Consider the following 26256-nt stretch of genomic DNA (forward strand, 5'->3'; position numbering starts at 1 on the left):
GGGGACCAGGATTTGACCCATACTTATCAGTTAGTGACTTAATGTCTTTTTTAATACTCAAGTGACTGTGAACAAGACAATGAAGCTAAACAGTCTAATTGTGTTGCCTAGGCCAAGTGAAATTCAAAACTTTTATATAGTAAACTATTGTTGGTTATCAAAAGTGTTGCTAATAACAAAGGTTAAAAGCCCTTCCTTAAATTGACCGTGTCACTTTGAGTGTGCCTTTCCCTTGGCTAAATCTAATAATAAAATTTTAGCTTCAGGATTCAAATGAGGTTTAAAAGTAGAGGTTTTCACTCCATCCCTACATGCTGTTTTGCATATGTGGGTGATAGAACAACATTGATGAAAGAAAATGAGTAGCTTGCAGTGAATAACACAGTGAAAGCTGGTGTTCTAGAGGCTTTCCCCATAGTTAACATTCCATTGCTGCTTGTGGTGACAAAGGTTCACAGACTATTAGACATCTCTGATAAAATTGTTCTTGATATTCAGTCCACGAAAGCTGCTACAGTTTCCCAGCTGTTAAGAACCACAACATTTCCTTTTAGCTTATGCATTATGAAAACTAGACCTGCACGAACGTTGCTGGGAAAAAAATCCATCATCATTTTTTATAGAAATTTTATTTTTTAAATTCAAAAGCACATACAGATTTTTATAAATATTAGAGTAGTGTCCTTCTGTCTCACCAAAACTTACATTTTGGGTGATTGTTACCACATACAAAATCTGGCCAGAAAATGTACCTTGGGTAATAAGGGGCTTTAGCCAAACACTTGGCAGCTTTGCGGTCACATTCACACATTATTTTTTGGCATTTATCTTCTAGTGAATCTGGAAAAGAAAATGAAAACAAAGTACAAATGGTTCTTAAAGTAATTAAAGAACATCAATTGGTAACAATAAGCAGTAAATGTAGTAGTCAGAAAATTGTCCTGAATGTTGTTTCCTGTATAAATTGTAACATCTTAATTTTTATAACAAGCCTTTTACTTTAACCAACTGTGATTTCTTTCCTCTTCTACTGTTCTTTACATATTTTGAAATTTTTGCTGTACTTGGTTAATGGTAAACCAGAATTCTCCCAAATTACTGGGCTAGACTGAACCTAGATTATGATGATACCTCCCAGCAGATGGAGATAGTGGGAGGAGAGGGGAGGGGATTTGTGAGCAATCCCAACTGCAGAGCTCATTTTAGCTGAGAAATTAATTTTGCTAACTGTGTTGGGAGGAGCAAACCCTCAGTGAGGAGTTATCTTTAATCCTCTTATGCTTATGGAGGGATTTTATTACTTTAGCTCCTCTTCAGAAAGGAGTAATGGTAATTGTTTTGTATCCTCCTCTGCTCTAGTCAGAGAGAAGTGTCTCTTCATTCTCTGTATGTATTTAACACCCTTTTAAAAGATGCAACATTAAAAGTTAGACTTGTGTACTATAAAATTGAGTTGCAAAGGTGTTAAGACTTCTACAGTAAACTTAACTCACTCATTTTACAACATGACTTGTTAAATAGGCTGTTGAACATAGTGTGTAAGGTGCAATTTAACCTTACAAAAAGTTATTTTCTGTGTCTTTCACAAAGGTTTTGTTTGTAACTGTCATGTTGCAGTAACATGGTCTTTATTTTCTCCAACTCTGGTATTCGATCAGGTATTTGTAGTATACAGTGACCTGTAGAGAGCAAGTACAACAGTCTTGGAGGACCCACTTATATCAGGTGGCTTCTGACACCGTTAAATCAAAGTTGAATTGAGAAGTGTAGAGTGGATCTTTAACTCTGCCCCTGAATCACTCCAAGGTGTTGGCACAGTAACAGCCCAGTCTTGTGGAGCATGGTTAAAATCTAGTCCATGCTATGATATTGAACTGTGCTTGAAACATAACCATGTTAGATCTCAGGGCAGGCTACATCTGTAGAATAGACAAGATCTTAAATGAGAAGAATGCAGAACAGCACTCTCCCTTTCCCTCCCCCACCCCAAATTGTCTCTGGCATGTCAGGCACCTTAAATTTAATATTTTGCATCTCACGAGCATGCAGTTAACTTATTTTGGCTGTTACTAGCAGGCTACCTTTAGACTAGAGTAGGAAAATCACATTTTTTTTAAAATGGTTAAAATGCGTTGGTTAACACTTTTAATCCTAGTGTAGAAACAGTTTAAAACCTTTTTTTTAAAAGTGATCACAAGCACTAATTGGCTAATGCACTATTTTAAATTTATCTTAAACATGACCGATTGTCATAATCTAGACATGTTCCCCAATGCAGCATTACATGCATTTAAATATGCTAGACTAAAACTAATTCTCAAATGCACCTGAGCAAAACAAATTTAAGTTCAAAATGTGCCTTTTCTATTGGCTAAATGTCATATTTGTAAGAAGGAGTAAGTGGCAGTAAGAAACCTACTGGCGAGACATCTTCCTGTTTCATATCAGTGTCCATATTTTTGTGTGGTGCCAACAGTAATTGCTTTCTAGATGGCTTCAGGGTTTTTGCTCCCAGGGTTTACCTCTGCAGTGGCAATACAGTTGGAACTACAATTACAGGTGAGTAACTTTTTGTCTTAAAATTTGTCAAATACTACAGCATGTTGTTTGCCCAGTTTTATGTAATCTTGTAATGAAAAACTTAGTTTAAGCAGGTAGAATTAAACTTGCTGAGACCACTAATACTAAGTTTACAACTTTTGTGGGCTTAATCCTTCCTTCTTTTTGTAAACTTAATCACAGAATAATCTTCTCAGCTTCTGTTTTGCTTTACTATTATGTGCACAGTTATAAAAATAGGGGGTCAGGTGACCAAATGAAAGGTCGAAAGCTGGACAGGGATATTAAACAAAAATTACTATCTGTTAACTTCCAGTCTCCATAGTGTGTATACTTGGTATTAGAAAGGTCTCCTCCCTTTCCCAATCTTCACCTCTCGAAGCCAGAGACCAATTTTGTGACAAAATTTAGCTACATGAATAGACAAACATAATCTTCTCTAATCTACAGTGGGGACAGGTGTAAGATAGCAAAGCATGCTTCCCTCTAGGTGTATCAGATTAAGTTGGTAACAATAATAATGGTAAGAATCAACACACATGCTCTTTTCAGTGATTGGAATTGCCATTAGCAAGTATAAAAACTTTGCGGGAGTCTTCAGGAAGGATTAATGACCTCCAAGATTGACTTCTTTAAATTAAGTTGTTTTCAAAGTAACTGCAATTAAGATATTCAGCAATAAACTAGGTAGAGATGGGGAGAGAGGACCGCAAAGATTTAACAAATGATACATAAAATAATTGTGGCTGTAGGAGTTATACAATACACACTGCAGAATTACTGAAACAATTTATATTGTAATGTTTGGCTACTGTTGTAAAATTGAGAGAGAAGTTCTACAGAAAAATGTTTGGAGTGGGGAGGGAGGTTAAATCCTAATTACAGCAAAATCTTTCCACTCTGAATCTTATTGTGTGCTGTCAATCTGAGTGAAGTCTTTCATTTCTAATTTCATTACTTTTGATTTAATTTGAGCAAAATTCTGTTTAACATAACTTGAGTTCCCATATTTCAATCTTTGTTTCTGGCTCTCCACTAAAGATATTTCTTGCGGCTGAAGGGAAATAACTTGACTTCCTTCCAAGAGAGAGAATCTTGAACAGTACTCGTAATTCTATTCTGCCTCTTGAAGGTATGTTAAAGCTTACAGCTGAAACTCTGGTGCATTGAAAAAAATTGTTTAAGCAGCATTTTTGTTGAACATGCATATGAATCCCATTTAGTTCCTCTTTCACATTAGTTTTCCTTATCTGAATTTTAGGGCTCAATGAATTCCTATCCTGATATCCATGGGAGATTTTTCTGCAGGGGGCCTGATGAATTAATTTAGGAAATGAGTACGTGATCAATTTGACATACTGTAGCTATTGATCAGATTGCTTAACCAGATTGCTTTTCTTAATTTTACATGGTTTTTCCAGCTGGTCATGTCATTACTTAGCAATCCTCTTCTGCCCTCCCATAGTTTGGCAAATGTATTGAAGTTTAAATCTTATGGAAGAAAAACACATCAAGGTGCTGTGAGCAAGAAAATAATGACCCAAGGAATTCTGAAGTATAAATTTCTACGTACACCTCTATCCCGATATAACGCGACCCGATATAACACAAATTCGGATATAATGCAGTAAAGCAGCGCTCCGGGGGGGTGGGACTGTGCACTCCGGCGGATCAAAGCAAATTCGATATAACGCGGTTTCACCTATAATGCGGTAAGATTTTTTTTTTTTGGTTTTTTTTTTTTGGGGGGGGGCTCCCGAGGACAGCATTATATCGGGGTAGAGGTCTATTTTCAAAAAGATAGGCCACAAAAAAACCCACTATGGGCATATTGCTCCTATATGTAAACCTAGTAACGTACCGCATTATTACATATATTAAAGCAGTGGTTCATAAATTCTAGCCATGACTAAGTGGAGCCTTTCCCATTAGGCTGCAGTGTGAAACATTTTGAGAACCCAGCGGCAAGGAAATGGGTAGCTGGGAGGAAAGGTGGCTTATGAAGGGTTTTTTTTTTTTTTTCTTTTTCTTTTTCTTTTCTTGTTTTTGGGGGGGAGGGAGAGGAGAATAGGCAAAGAATGGAAAAAGTTTAAGAATCACTGTACTACAGTGCATAGAAATGATAATCATCCCAGATGTGCTTATGTCCATTTTGAATATTCAGATGTGGAGAAGCATTTCCTGCGATGTGTAAATTGTAAGATGCATTTGAAAGTACTTCAGTTTCTGAGTCTACTATTGGCAGTGGCTCTCTTGATGAAGATTCCATTTGTGACAACAGCAGTGTAGCATAGTGTGGTTCTAGCAGCATGACAGAATGCAAATTGTATGTGATTGGTGATTAACTTTTTAAAGTTGCCTTGTATTACTGATGAGTTTTCTATGTACAGCATGTGATTCCCTCACTTTAAAGCTGTGGTTATTTTGAAACTCACTGAAGCTAAAACTTCAGCGATGAACAAATTTAGGAGCATTAGGAGTGTTAATAGAAATGGTGCAAAGAAAGAAAGACAAAATAAGGAAGTTACAAGTGGCAGACTGGCATTGTGGTGTTCTTTCAGGGACCTGTGCCAGAAAGAGAATAGTTAATTAGTTACTCACCACACACAGCAGCATTGTCTTCACATTCCCAGTTATAGCTCTGTATCTTGGGCTTACAGCCTGCTTGCTCTGCCTTACTGTAGCAGCAGTCATGCTTAAAGCAGCACCTGACAGCAATAAAAAGATGGATTTATGTTTATCTCACTATAATATTGTGTGGTCATAATGTTTGTAATGCTTTTGTTGGCACACTTTTCCTATTAACACAGTACACTCTCACTATAACAAACCTGTTGGCATCCATGCCTTTTTGTTATAGCCAGGGGTTCGTTATAGCGAAATGACAATCAAAAGGAATGAAACTGCTGGAGTAAGTTAATGAAGTCGCCTTAGATAAAGGAGTTAGCTTAATTAATAAAATAATGATGATACCTAAGGCTAGGAGTTGGTCACAGAAGGTGATTTTAGGTGACCTTTCCACCTTCAGCCATCGTAGAGAGGGTCAGGTTGTCAGCCCCTGCAGCAGCTGGGTTCCAGGCTGTCAGCCCCCACCTCAGCGGGGCTTTGGCTTCAGCCCTGGGAGGCTGGATGTGGGCCCACTCCTTAGTTTCTGCCCTTGGGCTTAACGTGATGCTGAACAAAAATTGTGCATGCATGTGCAACATCTTTTTTTTTTTTTTTTTTTTTTTTTTTTTTTTAAGACTGTCCTGTAGTTGGGATCCAGGGACCAGGTCCGTTATAGCGGAAGGTTTGTAATAATGAAGGGCATTATAGCAAGGGTGTACTGTACATAGACTGTGCAACTACAAAACACTAAATGCCTCCATGAACAAATTCTTCTAGATCCAGTCAAGAGTCTTAATGAGAGAATAGATAATTGGCTTTTAATGTAGTATAGCACTTAAACAACATTCTTTCACCATGTTTATTCATATATCCTAAACCAGTATTGAAGAAAACGAGTAGAATATCTAAGATCCACAGTACCTAATCTAGCTGCGTGTGTACTTTTTTGCTCTCAAATGATCCTATCAGGATATTTTGGCAGTATTCTCTAATCACAGTGACCTTTGTGTCTCCCAAGAAACTGCCCAGTGACAGGGCCCAATCACACTACAGCTACGTCCACACTACACACACCTTTTGGTAGCAGGTAGTGCATATATGTAGCTCCCCTGTCCAGCATCAGGGAGCTGGCAGAGCCTTGCCCCACTGCCAGAGCTTTTTCCTGCAGTGCGAGGAAGGGCTTCAGCAGAGGGCAGGCAGCTGGAGGCTACATTGCTACAAATAGCAATGTATCTGGTGAGGCATGGCTTAGGCAAGTAGAGTAAAGACAAGTCTGAAGTGTGCAGGTATGTAATGGAATACGTATCCTGCATGGCTCACAGCCCCACACACTCAACTACATACTCCCTTCAGGTGTGTCTTTATTTGCCTAAGTTGTGCCTCACTGTCTCCATTGCTGTTTATACCTGGAGGAGATTTCATGGGTATGTACACTACACACCATGAAAATAAGTGTGCAGTATAATAGTACACTGGCACAGTTGTCTGCCACAGTTAAGGGCATCCATTTTTAGTTTTTTATTACTAATCAAGATAAGAAATGCAGTAAGATCTATTATGAAATAGTATTGTTTAAATAAAGACATTACTTAAGCTGTAACACTGTCCCTTAATTGTGGTAGAGAACCAAGCAATACCTGTAGAGTGTGTGGCCATACAGTGAACAGACATGACTACTGTATAATCCAGGGGTGGGCAAACTATGGCCCGCGGGCCGGATCCGGCCCCAGCCCCCCAGGGCTTTGGATCCAGCCTGCATGGGGCCTGCACCGCTCTCAGAAATGGCAAGCACCACGTCCCTGCGGCCCCCGGGCAGGGGGGCAGAGGGCTCTGTGCGTTGCCCTTGCCTCCTGGCACCGCCCCCCGCAGCTCCCATTGGCCGGGAATGGGGAACCGCAGCCAATGAGCGCTTCGGGGGAGGTACCAGGAGGCGCGGCAAGGGCAGGGCATATGGAGCCCTCCAACCCCCCCTCCCCCAGGGGCTGCAGCGCTTCGTAGAGCGGCGCAGGGCTGGGGACAGGGCAGGCATGCAGGGAGCCTACCCTGGCCCGGTGTGCGCCGCTGCCACCCCGGAGCCCAAACCCCTCCTGCACCCCAACTCCCTGCCCTAAGCCCCCTCGTACACCCAGGACCCCTCTTGCACCCCAACCTCCTGCCCTGAGTCTCCTGCTGCATCCCAACCCCCTTCCCTGAGCCCCCTCATACACTCCGCACCCCTCTTCTGCCCCAATCCCTTGCTCTGAGCCCCTTCCTGCACACCGCATCCCCTCCCACACCCCGCACTCCCTCCCACACTCCAACCCCCTGCCCCGGCCCTGCATACAATTTCCCCACCCAGATGTGGCCCTCTGCCCAAAAAGTTGCCCACCCCTGGTATAATCAGAATAAAAGCAGAATTGTTGCTTAATTGGGATTTATTTGGACAGCACTGATGAATTAAGTTGTTAAGTGTCATTTAATGAGTGAAATTGAATTGCTAATGTAGAAAAAATTTGGGGGTAACTCAAAGTGACTCACCCTTCCTGTTTTGTTGTTGTTTTTTTAAAGCCTTCATAATTAGCACAGCTAATATAGAAAAGCTATATAGGAAAGAGTATTTTATTGTAAAATTGCTATTTCATAAATCTTCTCGATTCTTGATCCAGAGTCACTACTCTTGCAACTACCTTTGACAACTGGGGACATTTTGGGGGGATCTCGAATTAGGGGGCTGTAGGCTCTGCTACAAACTCTGGAGTCTAAACTATGCAATAGTTACTGATACACTCTTTTTGCTCAGATGGAGAGTAGGATGTGTTAGTGAGCCCTTTTTGCTCAGTGATGACATCTGGTCTCGTCTGGTGACAAATATAGTATTGCAGTGCGTATATGATTTTTTTAGATTGGCATGTTTCACTTTTTAGGCTCTGGACCTACAAAGATTTAAAAAGTAGTGCTTTGACTCTCAGCACTATCAAGAATTTATTTTTATCTTGATTTCACAAATTGCTGCCAACAGTGAATAAACAAGTGATTTTTATTTTTATTTATTTATTTTGCTAAAATTTGTTAAACTAATACTTGGCAGCTCGACATGACCTTTCATCTAAAGATTGCAAAGTGCTTCACAAACAAAGTTTCACAATGCTCCTGTGATGTAGGTAAATATACGTATTTGACAGATAAAGAAACAAAGCACAGAAAAAATTGGTGACCTCTCCAAACTCCCTCAGCAGGACTGAGGTAGTCAGAATATAGCCCAGGAAGCCATGGTTCCCAGCACCATGTTTTAACTACTAGATTATGGTGCCTCATGGACTTAGCATTTATTATGGAAAAACAAACAGCCTTTGCCTAGCTGAAGTTGGGGAATTAATTTTTAATCCATTTGTGTTTCAAATGGTTAAATACAGAAGTGTGTTTAAGAATTGCTATGTCTTACTTTTGATTTTATGAAAGTAACATAGCTGTAGTGATGTGATCAAAACTTCAAGAAATAAAACAGGGAGAATAAGAATGCAGCTGCCCTTTGTGAAACCCAAGTATGCATAAAGGTCTTGTACTTTCTAATTGCTGTCCAAATTGAGAAGCTCTGTAAAGATGTCTTAAAAATGAAGACAAAAGAAGGCAAGTTGTGTACCCACTAAACCCATACCACAAATAGCTAGCCATATTTTATAAGCCGGAAGCTGGCTTGCCACCAGGGGCTCTTTATGGCATCTGAAAAAATATACACCAGAATGAAGGATTTGAGCTTACAGTGACCACAAGCAAAGATAATACTCTTCCTTCCATCTGTAGTCTTAATTTAGTAATTAAAGTAGCAATTACCTTCCACAAAATTGTCTACAAAATAAATGTCAGAAGTTGCATTCAAAAGCTTCAGATATCCAGACAGAGGATCATAAAATTTACTCCACGTAGTCAAGATTTCAGTACAACAAAGGAGTTTAAAATGTGATCTGTTTGTATATTCTAGCCCTAAAGAAATATTCAAAATAAAGTTCTGCTTTCCTGTTGGTTACAATACCATTTATTGTTAGGGTACCAACATCCCCAATTTGGGGTGCAACAGATAATGCAGAGGAGGGGAGTATCTTAGTAGATTCATATTCCCAATGATGATCTTTAGGAGGCATTTTGTAGGTGTTTACTTGGTAGTATGGTTACTACCAAGTGTCGTTTAAGATGTTAACATCAGTATGGATCCCACTGTAACCACTCATGCTCACGTAACCAGATCTTATTTTTCATAGTGTCTTTGGGGCTATGCATGCTTGTGCTTATGTGCTTCCATACAAATCCAAGAGCAAGGAATTTTAATGAATCTGTAAACTCCCTGTAACAGGAGAATTGCTAATATATTTGCTATTTTTAAGAAAGAGGCGGTGGGGGGAGTAATCCAGGCAACTACAGGCCTGTTAACTTGACCTCAGTTATATGCAAGGTCTTGGAACAAATTTGGAAAGAAAAAGTAGTTAAGGACATAGAGGTGAATGGTAATTGGGGTAAAATACAATATGGCTCTTCAAAAGGTAGATTGTGCCAGACCAACCTGATCTCCTTCTTTGAGAAGATAACTGCTTTTTTTTAGACATTAGATCTTCTGCATTTCCTTTATCTGGATTTCAGTAAGGTATTTGATACAATTCCACATGGGGAAAATATTAATTAAATTGGAGAAGATGGGGATTAATATGAGAATTGAAAGGTGGATAGAAACTGGTTAAAGGGGAGACTTCAGTATGTCATACTGAAAGATGAACTGACAGGCTGGAGGGAGGTTACTAGTGGAGTTCCTCGGGGATGATCTTGGGGGGGGCGGGGGGGCGCTCTTTTTATTATTGACCTTGCCACAAAAAGCAGGAGTGTGCTAATAAAATTTGCAGATGACACAAAGTTGGGAGGTATTGCTAATATGGAGGAGGACCAGAATATTATACAAGAAAATCTGGATGACCTTGAAAACTGGAGTAATAGAAATGCAAGGTCATGCACTTAAGGACTAACAAACATTTTTGCTATAAGATGGGGATGGCAGTTGGAAGTGATAGAGGAGAAAGACTTTGGTGTGTTGGTTGATCACAGGATGACTGAGTTGCCAAGGTGATGTGGCCATGAAAAAAGGCTCATGTAGTCCTAAGATGCATCAGGTGAGGTATTTCCAGTAGACAGGGAAGTGTTAGTACCATTATACAAGGCACTGGTGAGACTTCATCTGGAATAGTGTGTGCAATTCTGGTCTCATGTTTTAAGAAAGATGAATTCAAACTGGAACAGGTGCAGAGAACGGCTACTAGGATTATCCGAGGAATGGAAAACCTACCTTATGAGAGGCGACTCAATGAGGTTGGCTTGTTTCTTCTTCCTCTTCTTCTTCCTCTTCCTCTTCTTCTTCTTCTTCTTCTTCTTCATTGCCAGGAGGCATTGAAGATGGATTGGCCATGTTCTTCGGATGGAAACTGATTCCATCACTAAAGTAGCAATAAGATGGACACTTGAAGGCAAGTGAAAATGAGGCTGCCCAAAAACAACATGGTGAAGAGCTGTGGAAGCCAAGCTGAAAATTCTGGGGCACAGCTGGGGAACCATTGAAAGACTTAGCAGAAACAGACAGGAGTGGCTTGTATAGCCTAACCAAAAGAAGGCTGAGGGCAGATATGATTGCTCTCTATAAATACCAGGGAGAGAGGAGATTCATTTAAGTTGAGCACCACTGTGGACACAAGAATAAATGGCTATAACCTGGCCATCAAGTTTACTGTTGAAATTAGGCCAAGTTTTCGAACCATCAGAGGAGTAAAGTTCTGGAACAGCCTTCCAATTGGAGCAATGGGGGCAAAAAACAAGTGCCTTCAAGACAGAGTTTGATAAGTGTATGGAGGGGGTGATGTGATTGTAGGCCTTCTCCTCATATGTAGCTGACCTGCCACTGCTAGCAGCAACCATCTCCAATAGCTGGTGATGGAACCCTAGATGGGGAGGACTCTGAGTTACTACAGAGCATTCTTTCCCCGGGTGTCTGGCTGGTGTCTTGCCCACATGCTCACAGTCTAACTGATTGCCATATTTGAGATTGGGAAGGAATTTTCCCCTGGTCAGATTGGCAGAGACCCTCTGCAGCATGCGGCACACGGGTCACTTGCAGGTTTAAACTAGTGTAAATGGCAAATTCTCTATAACTTGAAGTCTTTAAATCATGATTTGATGACTTCAGTAACTCAGCCAGAGGTTAGAGGTCTATTACAGGAGTGAGTGGACTACAATATGCAGGAGGTCAAGCTAGATCAGGGGAGGGCAAACTACGGCCCGCAGGCCGGATCTGGCCCATCAAGACTTTCAATCTGGCCTGCGGGATTGCCAGCCTCATGGCTCAGCGGAGCTAAGGCAGGCTTCCTGGCCCTGCGCTGCTCCCGGAAGCAGCTGGCACCATGTCCCTGTGGCCCCTGGGAGGCGGGGGGGAAGAGGGCTCTGTGTGCTGCCCTCGCCTGCAGGCACCACTGCCCGCAGCTCCCATTGGCCAGGAACAGGGAACCACAGCCAATGGGAGCTTCGGGGTTGGTACCCACAGGCGAGGGCAGCGCACGGCAGAGCTGCCTGCCCCATCCCACCCCCAGGAGCCACTGCCAGACATGCTGGCCACTTCCAGGAGTGGCGTGGGACCAGGGCAGGCAGGGAGTCTGTCTTAGCCCTGCTGCACACCGCTGCCATCCTGCAGCTGCTGGAGGTAAGCAGTGCTGGGCTGGAGCCTGCACCCCGAATTCCTCCTGCACCCAAACCCCCTGCTCTGAGCCGCCTAACCCCCTGTCCTGAACCCCTCCTGCACCTCACACCCTTCCTGCACCCCAATCCCTTGCCCTGAGCCCCTTCCTGCACACTGCACCCCCTCCCACATCCCACACTCCCTCCCACACCCCAACCCCCTCTCCCAGCCCTACATTCAGGGTCCTGCATACTATTTCCCCGCCCAGATGTGGCCCTTGGACCAAAAAGTTTGCTGCCCACCTCTGGGCTAGATGATGATGATCCCTTCTGACCTTTAAAGTTTAAGTCCATAAAGAGTGGGTCAGCCACAAACCTTCCTTAGCTCCCTTGCAATTCCTTAGCTACATGGGCTTTGACTTAAAAAAGCAGGAATGGCGTGTGGGTTAGAGAATCCACACTGACTACAGCATCTCTAAGAATCACAATTACAGTAGGGTAAGTAACTATACTTTCTTTTTCAAGTATGTGTGTGACACATGGGCAGAAAGTGTTAAACATCCTGTAAAATAAATAACTCTCAAAAGACGTGGGGAGATAATGTTTGTGTTTTTTGTGTATTTACATATGTATGAGTAGGGTCGACAATGTAATCAACAGTCCCTATCTATGCTGTATTCTGATTGTTCTTTTGATCTCTGAACTTCCTAGCATTGAAATGAATTGTAAACATCAGATATCTAGGTATTCATCTCTCTTTGAAACATACTGTGAATCAGGGGTGGGCAATTTTTTTGGCCTGAGGGCCACATTAGGGTTCTGAAACTGTATGAAGGGCCGGGTAGGGAAGGCTGTGCCTCCCAAAACAGCCTGTCCCCCGCCTCCTATCCGCCCCCTCCCACTTCCCGTCCCCTGACTGCCCCCTTCTGGGACCCCTGCCCCTAACGGCTCCCCGGGACCCCAACCCCCCCTGCTCCCTGTCTCCTGACTGCCCCAACCCCTGTCCACACCCCCTCCCCCTGACAGGCCCCCTGGGACTCCCACACCTATCCAACCGCCCCCTGCCCCTTATCCAACCCTTGCCCCCTTACCATGCCGCTCAGAGCACCAGGACTGGCAGCCGTGCCGCCTGGCCGGAGCCAGCAACGCTGCTGCACAGTCTAGAGCACCAGGGCAGGCCGGCGGCTCTCACAGATAGCAGGGGAGGGGCCAAGGGCTAGCCTCCATGGCCGGGAGCTCAAGGGCCGGGCAGGACAGTCCCACGGCCAGATGTGGCCCGTGAGCCCTAGTTTGCCCACCTCTGCTGTGAATGGTGGAGGAACAAGCAAATGGTTTTAATAGCTAAGTACCGGTGATGGACCTCCTTCAAAGTTATCCTAATTACCTTTTGTTCCTGGAGGAACTCCCAACTTGTCCAAGAGCACATGAAATTCTATAAAAGGTCCTTGGGTACTGATTCTGTCATCTTAGATCTGCTTAAGCTTCATCAGGAGAAGTTTGAGTCGCAAGACTGAGGTCCCAGTTATACTGGTACGCCCTGAATATGATATTTGGACATTGGACTATAACAGAGGTCGGCAATGTTCGGCACGCGGCTCGCCAGGGTAAGCACCCTGGCGGGCCGGGCCAGTTTTATTTACCTGCTGACGCGGCAGGTTCGGCCGATCGCGGCCCCCACTGGCCGCGGTTCGCTGTCCCGGGCCAATGGGGGCGGCGAGAAGCCGCGGCCAGCACATCGCTCGCCCGCGCCGCTTCTCGCCGCCCCCATTGGCCCAGGACGGCGAACCGCGGCCAGTGGGGGCCGCGATCGGCCGAACCTGCCGCGTCAGCAGGTAAATAAAACTGGCCCGGCCCGCCAGGGTGCTTACCCTGGCGAGCCGCGTGCCGAACGTTGCCGACCCCTGGACTATAACCTATGAACTATTTTGGAAAAAACTCTTTGCAACTACAAAGCTCACCATCTGCTATGAATCTGCACCTCAATGAATTGAACTCGTGTCTGTATGTATATTGATCTTTTAACCATACTCTTGTTTTTTTAATAAATTTTAGTTGTTAAAAATTGGCTGTAACATGTATTTGGGTAAGATCTGGAATATTCAATAACCTGGGAGGTAATGTGTCCGATCCTTTGGGATTAGTAGACCCTTTTCTTTTATATGATGAAATAAGATTTTCAGATATCATCATATTTGGCTTGGGTACCTGGATGGAGGCCTGAGGCTGGAACACTTCAAGAGAACTGTGGTGTTTGGACTTCTGCGTAACCAGTAAGGTAATGAAGCTGTTTTATGCTGGCTTGGTAAATCTAAATATTGGAATATCCACCAGCTTTGGGGGGGGTTGGCTGCCCCGTTCTTTGCAGTTCACCCTAATTGAGTGACCACAGCTGGCCACACTGGGACCCTGGTCGCAATGTGTCTGTGGATCCTGCTGTAGGTGACTGACAAGCAGAACCCTCACCAGATGGTGAGAGTGAGGAATCTTGGCTGTATCCGTCAAACAGGGATTGAGGTACTGCTTTTTGAACTTCGTATTTGTTCTGGCTGCCATATCAAGTGCACAGTGTTCCACAAAGGTCAGTGACTTGCTGCATATGGCTGCCTTACAGATCTCTCAGAGATCAGTATATTTCTAACGCAGGCTGAAGAAGTCACCTGGGCCCTGGTATAGCATTCCTTGACATTTTGGGGAGAGGCTTTCCAGTCAACTGATAGCAGATTACACAGTGCATTTCCACTGCTTTGAGATACTCTGGGGCTAGATGACTTGGCATTTCTGCACACCAGGTATATGGGCACAAAGACACCAAGGCAGAAGTCCTGAAAGATTTGGTCCTTGTAATAAAGCAGGGCCCTGGACACGTATGAAGCTTCTTTACTGACGAGTGCAGCTGAGGGAAGACTACCCATAGAGTACTAGACTGCTTCACAGGGAATTCTGAGAACACTTTAGGGATGAATCTAGGGTGCAGTTTAATCACCACTTTGTCATCATGGAAGGATGTATGTTGCTGTCCTGCCAGGAGAGCTTGCAGTTCTCACTCTCCATGTTGGCGTGATGGCTATGAGAAACACTTGTAATGGTGAGGTGGTATAACAAACATTACATTAACGGTTTGAATTGAGGCTCCATGAGCTGTAGAACAACATCAAGCTTCTGTGTGGGAGCAGGGTCTCTAACCATAGAGCAGGTATGGAGAAGGCCCTTGAAGAATCTCAATACCATGGAATGTGAAAAGATTGAATATGACTGTATTGGGGTGTGGCATGCTGATATTGCTGCCAGATGGACTTTAGCTCCACCTAAAAGGCTAGCCTGCTTGCTTCAGCAGCAGTGTGTGCAGTCCAGAATCTTTGGTATTGGGGCCTCTACTGGCTTCACATTGAGTTCACACTGACTTGCCTGAATGGAAAGTCTTTTTCCACTTCAAGAATTAAGGCTTCCTAGTGGAGGGTTTGACTGTGTAAAACAGTCTCTTGGACCTCTAAGGCGTAATTTCTAGCAGTCCTGCTCAACCAGCTGACATCTAGGCCATGGGTCAGCAACCTGTGGCACGCGAGCTGATTTTCAGTGGCACTTTGCTGCCGGCCTGGGGTTCTGTCTGTAAATGGCTTTCCGTTTTTTGCAGTGCACTGTGCAATCTTGTAGCTTTGGCTGTAACACTCGATCTAATTTCAGTTGCTGATGACTTATGACATGCAGGAGACCAGGCTAAATAAGCTGGTGGTCCCGTCCGGCCCCGGACTCTCTGGCTTATCTGGCCCCCATCACTGCAGTAGCTGAGCAATTCACTATTTTTAAGACACCCTCCCGGCAGCCATGCAGGGCAGGGCAGTTCCCATTGTACAGAGGGAAAACTAAGGCACAAAGGAGACATCCACACTGTGATAAAAAACTCGCTGCACCAAGTCTCAGCCTGGGTCAGCTGACTCAGGCTTGCAGGGCTAAAATTAGCAATATAGATTGAATGCAAGACCCTTTCTGGGATCTGGGAGGCTGAGCATCTACATCACTCTTTTCAGCCCTGCGAGCCAGAGCCAGCTGCTGCCCATTTATTGCAGCACAGACATATCCAAACAGGCTGAGTGACTGGCCCAAGGTCTCACAGGAAGCCTGTAGCAGAGGAAGGCAGGGGTGATGAGTTGTATGGGCCCATGGTGCCTGGGCACCAGGAATATTCAGGGCCCGGGGGCCCAGCTCCACCAGTGTTCAGAGAGGTTAACAACTGATCACTCAGAAGCTGGTGTGCAGCTTAAAGTATCCAAATACGTGCCAGACATTGAAAACTCAGCAAGGAAAAGCACGGGCAAGGATCACACTAAACTGATAAGATCTGCATTTTAATTTAATTTTAAATGAAGCTTCTTAAACATTTTAAAAACCTTAATTACTTTACATTCAATAATAGTTTAGTTACATAATAGAGACTTACAGAAAGAGACCTTCTAAAAATGTTAAAATGTATTAATGGCACACAAAACCTTAAATTACAGTGAATAAATGAAGACTCGGCACACCACTTCCGAATGGCTGCCGACCCCTGATCTAGGCCATCAGAAGCAATAATTGGATCTGGGAGCAATATTTGACCATAGTTTTATGAAAACATCTGAACAGGTGGGAAGGCATATGGGGAAATGGCTGAGCATATGTCGGTCTGGTAGCCAAAATTGTCTCGGCCAGTAGTGGGCTATCATGATGAGCATAGCTTGGCTATCATCCTGGAGATCGTGGGAAGATTTACTTTGGTGGTGTCAAGGACTGCTGTACAAGGCACCTAGAAGGGAGCCAGAGCTCATATCTCCTTGGAGCAGAAATTCCTGCACTTGGCATTGTCTGCCGTGGCAAACAGTCTACCGTGGGAGTTGTGTACCAATGGAATATCCGTTCCAGGCTGGATTTCTTCAGTGACTGCTGATGGCTGGTTGCCACATTCCTGTTCAGAAAGTCCACCAGGTTGTTGCTGACCTCTAGTAAGTGCAGAGCTATCTTAGTCACTCCATGCTGACTGCACCATTTCCAGAACTCTAGCCTCCCCTGTAGAAAGGGGAGGATGATGATCAAGTGCAGCCTTGCCCACAGTGAATCAAGTACTTCCTGTGCAGGGCCGGCTCCAGGCACCAGCTTAACAAGCAGGTGCTTGGGGCGGCAATTGCGACAATTCGGGGGCGGCAGGTCCCTCGCTCCCTCTAGGAGTGAAGGACCTGCTGCTGAACTGCCGCTGCTGATCGCGGCTTTTTTTTTTTTTTTTTTTTTTTTTTTGCTTGGGGCGGCAGAAATGCTGGAGCCGGCCCTGTTCCTGTGGCTCGAATGGATGGTGATATGCAAATTGGAGCAGTGACCTAGTCTTGAGTTTGGAGTGATGGGATGATGGAGGCAAGCATTACCATCCTGAACCTGTGATGCTGTATATATTTGAGTCTGCTGAGGTCTAGTATAGGCTGGTGCCCCCTTTATTTCCTCTAGATAAAGGACTCACCCTAGGTACAACAAAGGATTTCCTTGTCTGGTACTCTGTGGTAAAACTGGGTATGCAATCTCTGGTGTGTGGTGGTTGAGGGTATGCCTTTCAATAGGGTGGAAGAGCATAGATTCCCGAAGAGCATAGGGTCACTGTGGAATCTTTCAGTGACTATAAATAGGGGGGTCTCATAAAATTGCAGAGAAATCACACAATTTTTGCAGGTTGGTCGTGGCATAAATAGCATATTTCAAGGATGTGTTACACCCTTATTTCTGTGTTGCAGTGGCATGCCTTCAGACCGGCATGCCCAGGCAGCAGCTGCCACTATCTGCTCGGCTTTCAGAGCTGGGTGGCCCTAGACCATATTTCACAGGGGAAATCAGACTTCCCAGCTGTGAATTTGGTAATGCCTTATACTTAGGGGCCTCAGTCCATTTGCTGAACAGCTACCAACACTTGAAGGGTCAATTCCTAAGTTGTGGCTTCTACCTTGCAAGGGAATATCCCAAGATTTGGCATCTCAGTGCTCTTTGCATGATCACCATGATGGTCATAGACTTGGCTGCCATCATAAAAACTGGCTTTTTATGATGTCTTGGCTCCTCTACTTTTGTGAGGAAGCTTGGGCAGGAAGAATCTCAATCTCTCTCTCTCTCTCTCTGCCTATTTGGCCCACTGACTAGAGGCCACCCTCAATTGGAGTGAGGCGGCTTGAATATACCTTCCTTCCAAACAGATTGCAGGCACAGGGCTCACGTGTGGCCCAGATGCACACTATTCAAATAAAATCCAGTGTTGCATGCATAAGGTGTATGCACACCTAGAGTGGAATCCACACTGGCACACACATGTATAATTTATAAATACACTTTTTTTTGATAATTTGGTCTGTTTGCACAACAGTTTTCCTTCATAGATTCCCTTTGTTATTAGTGTCTTGAAAAAAAAAAAAAAATCTAAAATGCACACTTTTGGAGTTGAAACTTTCTATGCTTGGTCCCATACATTTTTTTTCTGGAAAGAGTAAGAAATATCCTTCCAGCTCTTCATTATAAGAGGCAAGAAGGCTGCATTTTATCCTTTGAGAACATTACCATCGTTTCTGATATACAGAACTCAAAAAGGGATGAGCTTTAAAACTTCCTCTGAGAAGATGGATTATAAAATGAAGCCTGGGACACTCAATCAAACAATAACAGTAGCAAAGTGGTGAACTCGTCCTATAAAGCTAGTACAACTCATTGAGGTGAGTTCAACACCATGCCTCATGTACAAATTTCAGTGCAATGGAATTTTAGCACTCTGCAGCTACACCTTGCCCACTGGGCCAGATACTACCCCCATTTATACACCCCACTAGTGTTATATAGGCTGTAAATCAGATAAGAATTTAGTCTATTTTATTCTCTCCCCTACCCTTCTCATGGCAAACCCAGTATTTTGGTTAAATATAAATGTGTTCTCTTACCAGTCTACTTTATCCTTAGGCCAGCCATGCCCTCCCAGACCACAATAGCATCCATAACGTAGATAAGCAAAAGGAGAGCGTCCTGTGCTGCATTTAATGGCTCCAGCTAATTCAAGGATTCCTCTTCGATTCCTAGAATGGGTTTTTCCCAAAGCACCTTTAGAATCTAAAGAAAAACCAAGACACTTCACTCAGTATCTGAATAATGTTTGAGAATGTTCACTATGCACTTATTTAAAGCTTCAGTTATTTGAAACTGTTAATGTTGTCTTTACTCTGAGTGTTAGAGATTTTTAATGTTTAAATGCTGCTTTTTTTACCATACTAAGAGCGCAGTAAAGTGGTAATCTCATGCTCCTATAGAGGCCTTGTGTTAAGGTTTAGTGCTAAGACTATAGTCATCTGGGTTTAATTGCCAGCTCTGCCACAGACTTCTTGTGTGATGTTGGGCACTTAAGGCTTGCCTATACGAGTGGCAGGGTAGCAAGAGGTAGATTTACACCCCCATCTGGCACAAACAAAGTGTTCTCATAGATGAGCCCATACTGTCTTTGCCTCAGTTCCCTCCTGTTGTGGAGGATACGTTAACTGAATGTTTGTGAGGTGCTCAGATATAGGGTAAGAGGCCCAATATAAGAAACTAGATGGCAAGTGGCCAGTATCCAGACTATTTAGGCCTGGTCTATGCTTAAAAATTAGGAAGGGTTTGGAGGGAACAGGAGGCTCCTGCTGGCAGGGAGCCTGGCCAGCACCTGAATGCCACTCTGCCTGCCAGAAGCCATGGCAGCTCCTCCTGGGGCTGTGGACCAACAGGAAGTCTTGATCCAGCAGGCTTTTGGGGGTGAAGGTGCAAGCTGGGCTGTTTCTGTCTGGCCTGGCAGGGAGCTGCAGTATGGGGGGAAGCCAGTGCCACTGCTGGGACCCCTGGCAGGGGAGAAGAAGGACTGGATGTGGGGCAGGGAGGGTTTCTTTCCTGGGTTTCTAACTGTTCTAATAATTACACTGAGCTAAGGCCACAATTATAACTTGCAGTGTTACTACAATGGTCTACATGCCCTGTAAAAGACTCTTGCATAATCGTGTATAGTGTGCATACAATTGTAGAAACACAGTGGTGAGTTAGTTCAGTGTAAGAAGACTAAAGTGAAATGGGTGGTGAGAATTCGTTGGGGATACCAGCTTGGCCCCCCAGCCCTTTGGGGAGGGCAGTGATCCCAAAGGGCTGCCCCCCCTTATTTTTTTATTGCAAAAATAGACCTCCACTACAATATGTCTAGATGTCATTAGGAACTTTTTTACATACCACTCAGTTATAAGTAACAAGAGCTGCATTGTTCATTGGAGTAGAGTCCTCTGCATTCTTAAATAAAATTGGGTCATGTAGTGGGGAGGATATGTTGGCTTTAAATTCCATTGTATAATCTATGACAGATGATCTGTCATTATAACAGAAGTAATAGAGGTCATACTTAGACTTCAAAGGAAGACTATAAATGACCCTTAGATGAGAGGATTGGAATAGAGTTTGACTGACAGTTATGACCTCAAGCACTGGGATGTTGGAATATAGGCAGCGCCCATTATAATTGAAGAGACAGAGCTAGAATGCTGGAACTGTAATCTCCAATTTACCAGGACTGTAATTATAAGATTTAACCTACCTAACTTGGCTTTTACCTATCCTGTATAAAAGATCATTCATTTATTTGATTTTACTAATACACTACAACACTTCCAAACCGGAATAGTGTTGTAACCCAGTGTGCCAGGTTGCAACACCCAGATCAGGGAGCCAGCCCAAGGGACGTGAATTGCTGCTGCTGTGAAGCCGGTCCCGCCTCCCTCCCTCCCCTGACCTCCTCTCTGCACCATGCTGCAATTAGGGTTGTGCTGGAGCAGAGGGTGCTGCTGCAGATGGTCTGTGCCCCTCAGCAGGGTGAGGAGGAGGAGGAAGTGGCAGTAGAGTTCACCCATTGAACCAGACGGTTTCATCAGCTACAGGAAATAACTTTTATCTACTCTGAGGTGCATAACTTTATAAAATTGTGATGCATAACTAAAGAAATGTACAGGCAGGGGTGGCTCTATGTATTTTGCCGCCCCAAGCACAGCAGTCTGGCAGCCTTCGGCGGTGCGCCTGCGGGAGGTCTGCCGGTCCCGTGCCTTCGGCGTACCCGCTGCCAAAACCGCGGGACCAGCAGACCTCCCGCAGGCAGCCTGACTGCTGCCCTCACGGCGGCAGGCCCCCCCCCCGCCCCCCCGCGGCTTGCCGCCCCAGGCACACGCTTTGTGCGCTGGTGCCTGGAGCCGCCCCTGTGTACAGGAGCCCATTATAACACTGCCTATTCTTAAGACTGCTTGACACTTCCCACTATAAGACCCTGTCTTCAGTTGCTTACAACTTTTGCCAAATTTTAACCCTTTGGGCTGAAATTTTCCATATTGGGGGTCACTCACACACAGTTTTGTTTTAAACATTTGAGCCACAATAGTTCAGCCACTTCAGAGATCAAGGCTACAGGAAAATGTTGTTTTGCAATGTTTAAAAAAAATTCTGATTAACTTTTCTCTGAAAATCTCTATGACCCCCTTGTTTTAGAGCAGGGATTAGTAATTTGGCAAAGGGGGCCCTTTATGTCAGGGATATGCCTTTTTACTTCCCTATGAAAATCTGTCCGAATTGGCCAAGTTATATACTTCTGAAAACTGTTTGTACATGCCTAGTAGAGACTTCATATACTATCAGTTCAATTTTTTTTCAAGATTCAATGCATGCTTAGCTTCACAGCTCCTAGTACTGACCAGATTGTGAATGTGTTGTCTCCATAGAGTGACTGAGCATGCTACTCCAGCCTGAGGCTTCTGGAGAAGTTGAACCTTTTCTGTAATTGTTGCTCATGAGTGGGTTTGGCTGGGTGATGAGCACCATAACTGAGAGGAGAGAGCCTGTCTCTCCTATGCTCTCAATGCCCCCCCTGCAGAAGCCCAGGCAGCATAAAGAAGGAAGCCATCTGACTTGAATGCAGAGGGGACAAGAGCCAGACTTGAGACTGGATGTGTGTGTGTTTGGGGGGGGGGGCAGGGGGGATTGGGACAAGGAGCCTAGTAGAACCTTCGAGTCCCACTGTGCATTTGCATTATGATAGTATGTGATCATGTACTTAGACTCTCTTCCACAGGACCCCTGCCTCATTCAGGGCACAGGCTGGAGTCCGTAATGTAGAGTCACGCTATAATGAAGGAGACTGGCTGTAGGATCCCTGATTCATTTGTTGCAGAAATTGGAAGGTGTGTAGTGAATCAGGCAGGGGATTGCAGTAAGAGCAAGGACTATCTCATGGTTAAGGTAGTTAAATGCTTCTCCGGAGAATTGAATTTTCTATGCCTGCTTCTGCCACAGAGTTCCTAGGGCAGGAAAGTCACTCAAACTGAAATTCTCATAGGTGGTCATTAACACTGCTCCATATTTTGTGGGTGCCCAACTTGATTCCCTTGGTCTGCTTTGCAGAAGTGCTGAGCACTCAGTAGCAACTGAAGTTAATGGGAGCTGTGCTTTGAACAACTGAAATGCTATATAATGCTAAGTATTTGGGAAAATCAGGTCCTAGATGTGACTGTCTCAAGTGTGGCATTTAAACCCATTGATACTTTAGACCCCCCCCCCCTCTCTGTCTGCCTCCATTCCCCATCATGAGGTGTTTGTGGAAAATAAAATCATTGTTTGTAAAATACTCATGCTATATTAAAGAGTACCACAGAAAACCCCAGGATAAAAGTGAACATGGAATTATTAGAGCAGGGTTTGAATAGTGTGCAGTAAATTGAGCAATAAGGAGAAAATAAAATATTGAATAACCGTTCACTAAGGGAGTACTGCTCCTTCTGGACAATGAACATGGGAGGGGTCCTGTGGAAAAATAGTATGTAATTAGACTATATCATAATGTGCCCACATAAGGGGGCTGACTTAATGTCCTACAAGCAATCTTGATTCTGGCATTTCCTAATCTTTGAGTGTTTTGACTTTGCATCTTAATATTTTTAATAGTTTTATATATACTCCGTATGAGCTATGCACAAATGTGTAGGCTTGCAATATATATTTTGTTGGGGTCTGCAATCTTTAGTTTAAAGTATTGTGTTATGTAAATCTTTTGCATATAGCACTGATGCTTTTTACAGTCTTTTGTATTTCTTTAAAAAAAACAAACTACTTTTATATTTGCAACATTACGGTTACAATTAACCACCCAGAAGTCAAGAAACTGAAAAGCTGTGAGTGCCAACTGTAACGTGTCCGCATTACAAATATTCTCTCTGAAGTTGTAGATCATTTTTCAATTACTGCTTGGACTATCCATTTCTCATTTGGCGAGTTATACGTTGCCCAAATACTTTCTACAACTCCTTGAACTGGTTATTTCTTTTTGAAATAACACAAATTATCGTGCTTTACCCTCACCCCTTTCCTACCCCCAAAAGCGGCTCATCCTCGCCCAGAATAATATTTGAAAGTGTCAAGCGATTATAACAGCGCAACACCCAGCGTACGTAGGAACCCGTCCAGCACAGGATTTGTGTTGAATTAAATAGAATACAGCCCCGATCTGGCCTGGGGCGATGCCTAGAGAAGCCTGTAGAACTGTAATAAGACCGAAGTGATTTCTCTCACTCTCCCCCTGAACTTTTCACTCTGGCTTCCCTCTCTCCGCTCCGCGGGGATCCCTCCTTCCCAACTTCTGTTGAACTCTAACTTGTTTCAGACCAGTGGGCCCAAGGCAGCTCCCAGTGTTCGGTGCAGTTAAAGCAGCCCCGCAGCACGGGTCCGCGGCCGCAGTTTCTCCACTCACCCGTCGGAAGCAGGAGCAGCAGAGGCAGCAACAACGCCAGGCGCCGGGGTCCCATGAGGAGCGCAGCGGAGTCGCGCCGGTGGCCGGCAGCCGGTGGTGAGTCGCTGCGCTTCTGTCTCCCTGGCGCTCAGCCTGCGTGCCTGGCTCGCGGTCCCTGCAGCGCTGCTGCGCACAGAGAGCGGTGGGTGGGTGGGTGAGAACAGCATCTGCTCTGCTGCCTATAAAGGGTTGCCCTCAGTCTGCCCCCTGTTCTTCACGTCCCCGGGGCGCAGAGCGGGAGGCCATGCCTCGGTGCGCATCTCGCCCTTGGGGAGGGGCGCCTGCTGCTGCTGCGAGACTCAAGGAAGAGACTTGTGCTGGTACCATTCACTTGGGTAGCAAGAGAACTGAGCCTGAGCTCCATGGCCAGACTGCCGGCTCCTAGAGCCCTGCTCCTGAGGGACAGTCTGCTCTTGCAGCTGTAGTGTAGCTTGGCATTATTTCTGGAGACTTGCTATTCATCGTCACTGTAATAATTCCACAAATGCTCAAAGTAAACCCCCCCCCCCCCCAGGACAAGAGCATAACATCTTGTCAGTATCACAAAATGCAGGGGACAAATATTAAAACCTCTACATGCATCAATTCTGTGTGCAGTCAGATACTCTGCTCTCTGCTGTAGGCTCCTACTTATCCTCACTCACTCTCCAGCCACCAAAAGGATTTGGGGCTGAGGGAGAATAGGGATTTTAAGGAACCGAGTCTATTCTTATATCATTTATTGTGGCAGTGCCTAAAGTCCACAAACAGAGATTAGAACCCATTTATACTCTGCACTCTACAAAGCAAGAGTGCAAAGAGAGTCCCTTCCCCAGAGAGCTAGCAATCTAGGGTGTAGACAGTATGCAACAGGTGAACATGTTCCAAAAGCAGTTCCAGATTCATAATTTAAGGCAGAAGGGTCCATTACAACCATCTAATCTGACCACTTCCATAATAGACTTCACTTAGTGATGTCTGCATCAAGCTCATACCTTCTGTTTTGAGCTATAACATATATTTTAGAAAGACTTCAAGTGGTAGTGAATCCTCCAGGTCCCTAGGTAAGTGGTTAATTATCTTCACTGTTAAAAATGTGCAATTTATTTCTAGCCTGAATTTGTCTAGTTTCAGCTTTCAACCACTCGATCACACTATGATTTTTCTGCAAGATTAAAGAGCAATCTATCAGAAATCTCCCCCTCCCCCCCCCAACAGGTACTTGTAGGCTGATCAAGTCATCCCCCTAACCTTTTCTTGAATAGACCAGATTGACTTTCATAAATCTCTTACTACAAGGCATGTTTTCTCAGACCTCAAATCATTCTTGTGTCTCTTTTCTAAATCCTTTCCAATTTTTCATTGTTCTTTTTCAAGTGTGGACACCAGAATGGGATTCAGTATTTCAATTCAATTGTAAAAAACAAACAAACAAACAAAAAAAACAAAACCCAAAACTGTTAATGCAGAGTTCAGGTTGCTTGGTGGTGTCATTCCTTTGCACACATATACCTTTACTCTGCCAACCCTACAGCTGCTGAAATATACAAACTCTTCACTGCTTTTTGCAATCACTCACTCTCACCCATAGGATTTAATCTAACACTATTAAAGGACAAAAAGGGGGGGGGAAAGTTGCCCACACCACCTTCCCGCTACTCTCTTTGAGCAATGCCTAAATTTGCACACAGATTTTTCTCAAATAACCAATCCAAGGCTTGCCTACCACCTGTCCTCACTTCCCAACCTCTCTGTAGCTGCACCCCTCTCCTCCCTGTCCCCTCCCCCTGTTCTTCCCACCCCGTCCTCTGGCTCCTCCCCACAGGGTATAATACATTTTGGTTAGATCAGCTGCAGACTATTCTGCTGAGTTCACAGTAAGCCTCACCCATAAAAAAAAAAATCATGTTGTAATTGAGAACTTGGTTGAAGCAACATGAATTATTAAATCTTTATCTTCCAGGTGTCCAAAAGTTTGGACTAGAAATGTCAGTGGCAATGTGTTCACCAAGGGCAATGGTATTGCCACATTCCCATGAACTACCCAGGCAATCATAAAGTGGCTGCATAGAAACTCTCACTTTTTTTTGTTCTTTATTGCTGCATTCATACTGTAATCCTTCCAGACTACATGTCTAAGCAAGCAAAGCAGTGAACATATTCTTAAATATCATTCCCAATTTGGGTCCATCAAAGATTTAGTGGGTGTCGTGCTCTACCTGGGGTAAAACTCAACAGATTGAGACCATTTTGACCTTCATTGCATCAATAGTTAGATCTCTAGCTCTGTGCAAAAATCCCCACCTAGAAACTTTTGGGAAAAAGGTGGTGGTGTTTTTTCTTCAGAATATATATGTTCACAGCCCCTATCTCAAATTACCCCAAATAAGCTGTGACACACTCAGATGTTCTGTGGATCAGAAAAAGAAGAAAGATACATAACACAACACTGACCATAACACAGTGTGTTGCTTAGGTCTGGCCTACACTACAGACCTATATCCGTATAAATTAACTATGTTGCTCGGAGTGTGAAAAATCCACACCACTGAGCAATGTAGTTATACTAGCCTAACCCCCTGCCTAGACAGTGCTATGTCGGCAGG

The 26256-nt window shown here is 44.2% G+C and overlaps 1 protein-coding gene across 1 annotated transcript; it reads right to left on the reverse strand.

The window, feature by feature from the left end:
* Positions 1-691: 691 nt before the first annotated feature.
* Positions 692-23687, reverse strand: PLA2G10 (phospholipase A2 group X). Its single transcript, XM_065412829.1, has 4 exons — positions 23633-23687; positions 18783-18948; positions 5161-5267; positions 692-840 (listed from the first exon to the last, which is right to left on the reverse strand). Exons 1-4 carry the CDS (start codon positions 23685-23687, stop codon positions 692-694), a joined length of 477 nt encoding a protein of 158 aa, XP_065268901.1.
* Between the last annotated feature and the right edge of the window lie 2569 nt (positions 23688-26256).

This window comes from Emys orbicularis, chromosome 10, assembly GCF_028017835.1.
Source record: "Emys orbicularis isolate rEmyOrb1 chromosome 10, rEmyOrb1.hap1, whole genome shotgun sequence".
Classification (NCBI taxonomy): Eukaryota; Metazoa; Chordata; order Testudines; family Emydidae; genus Emys; species Emys orbicularis.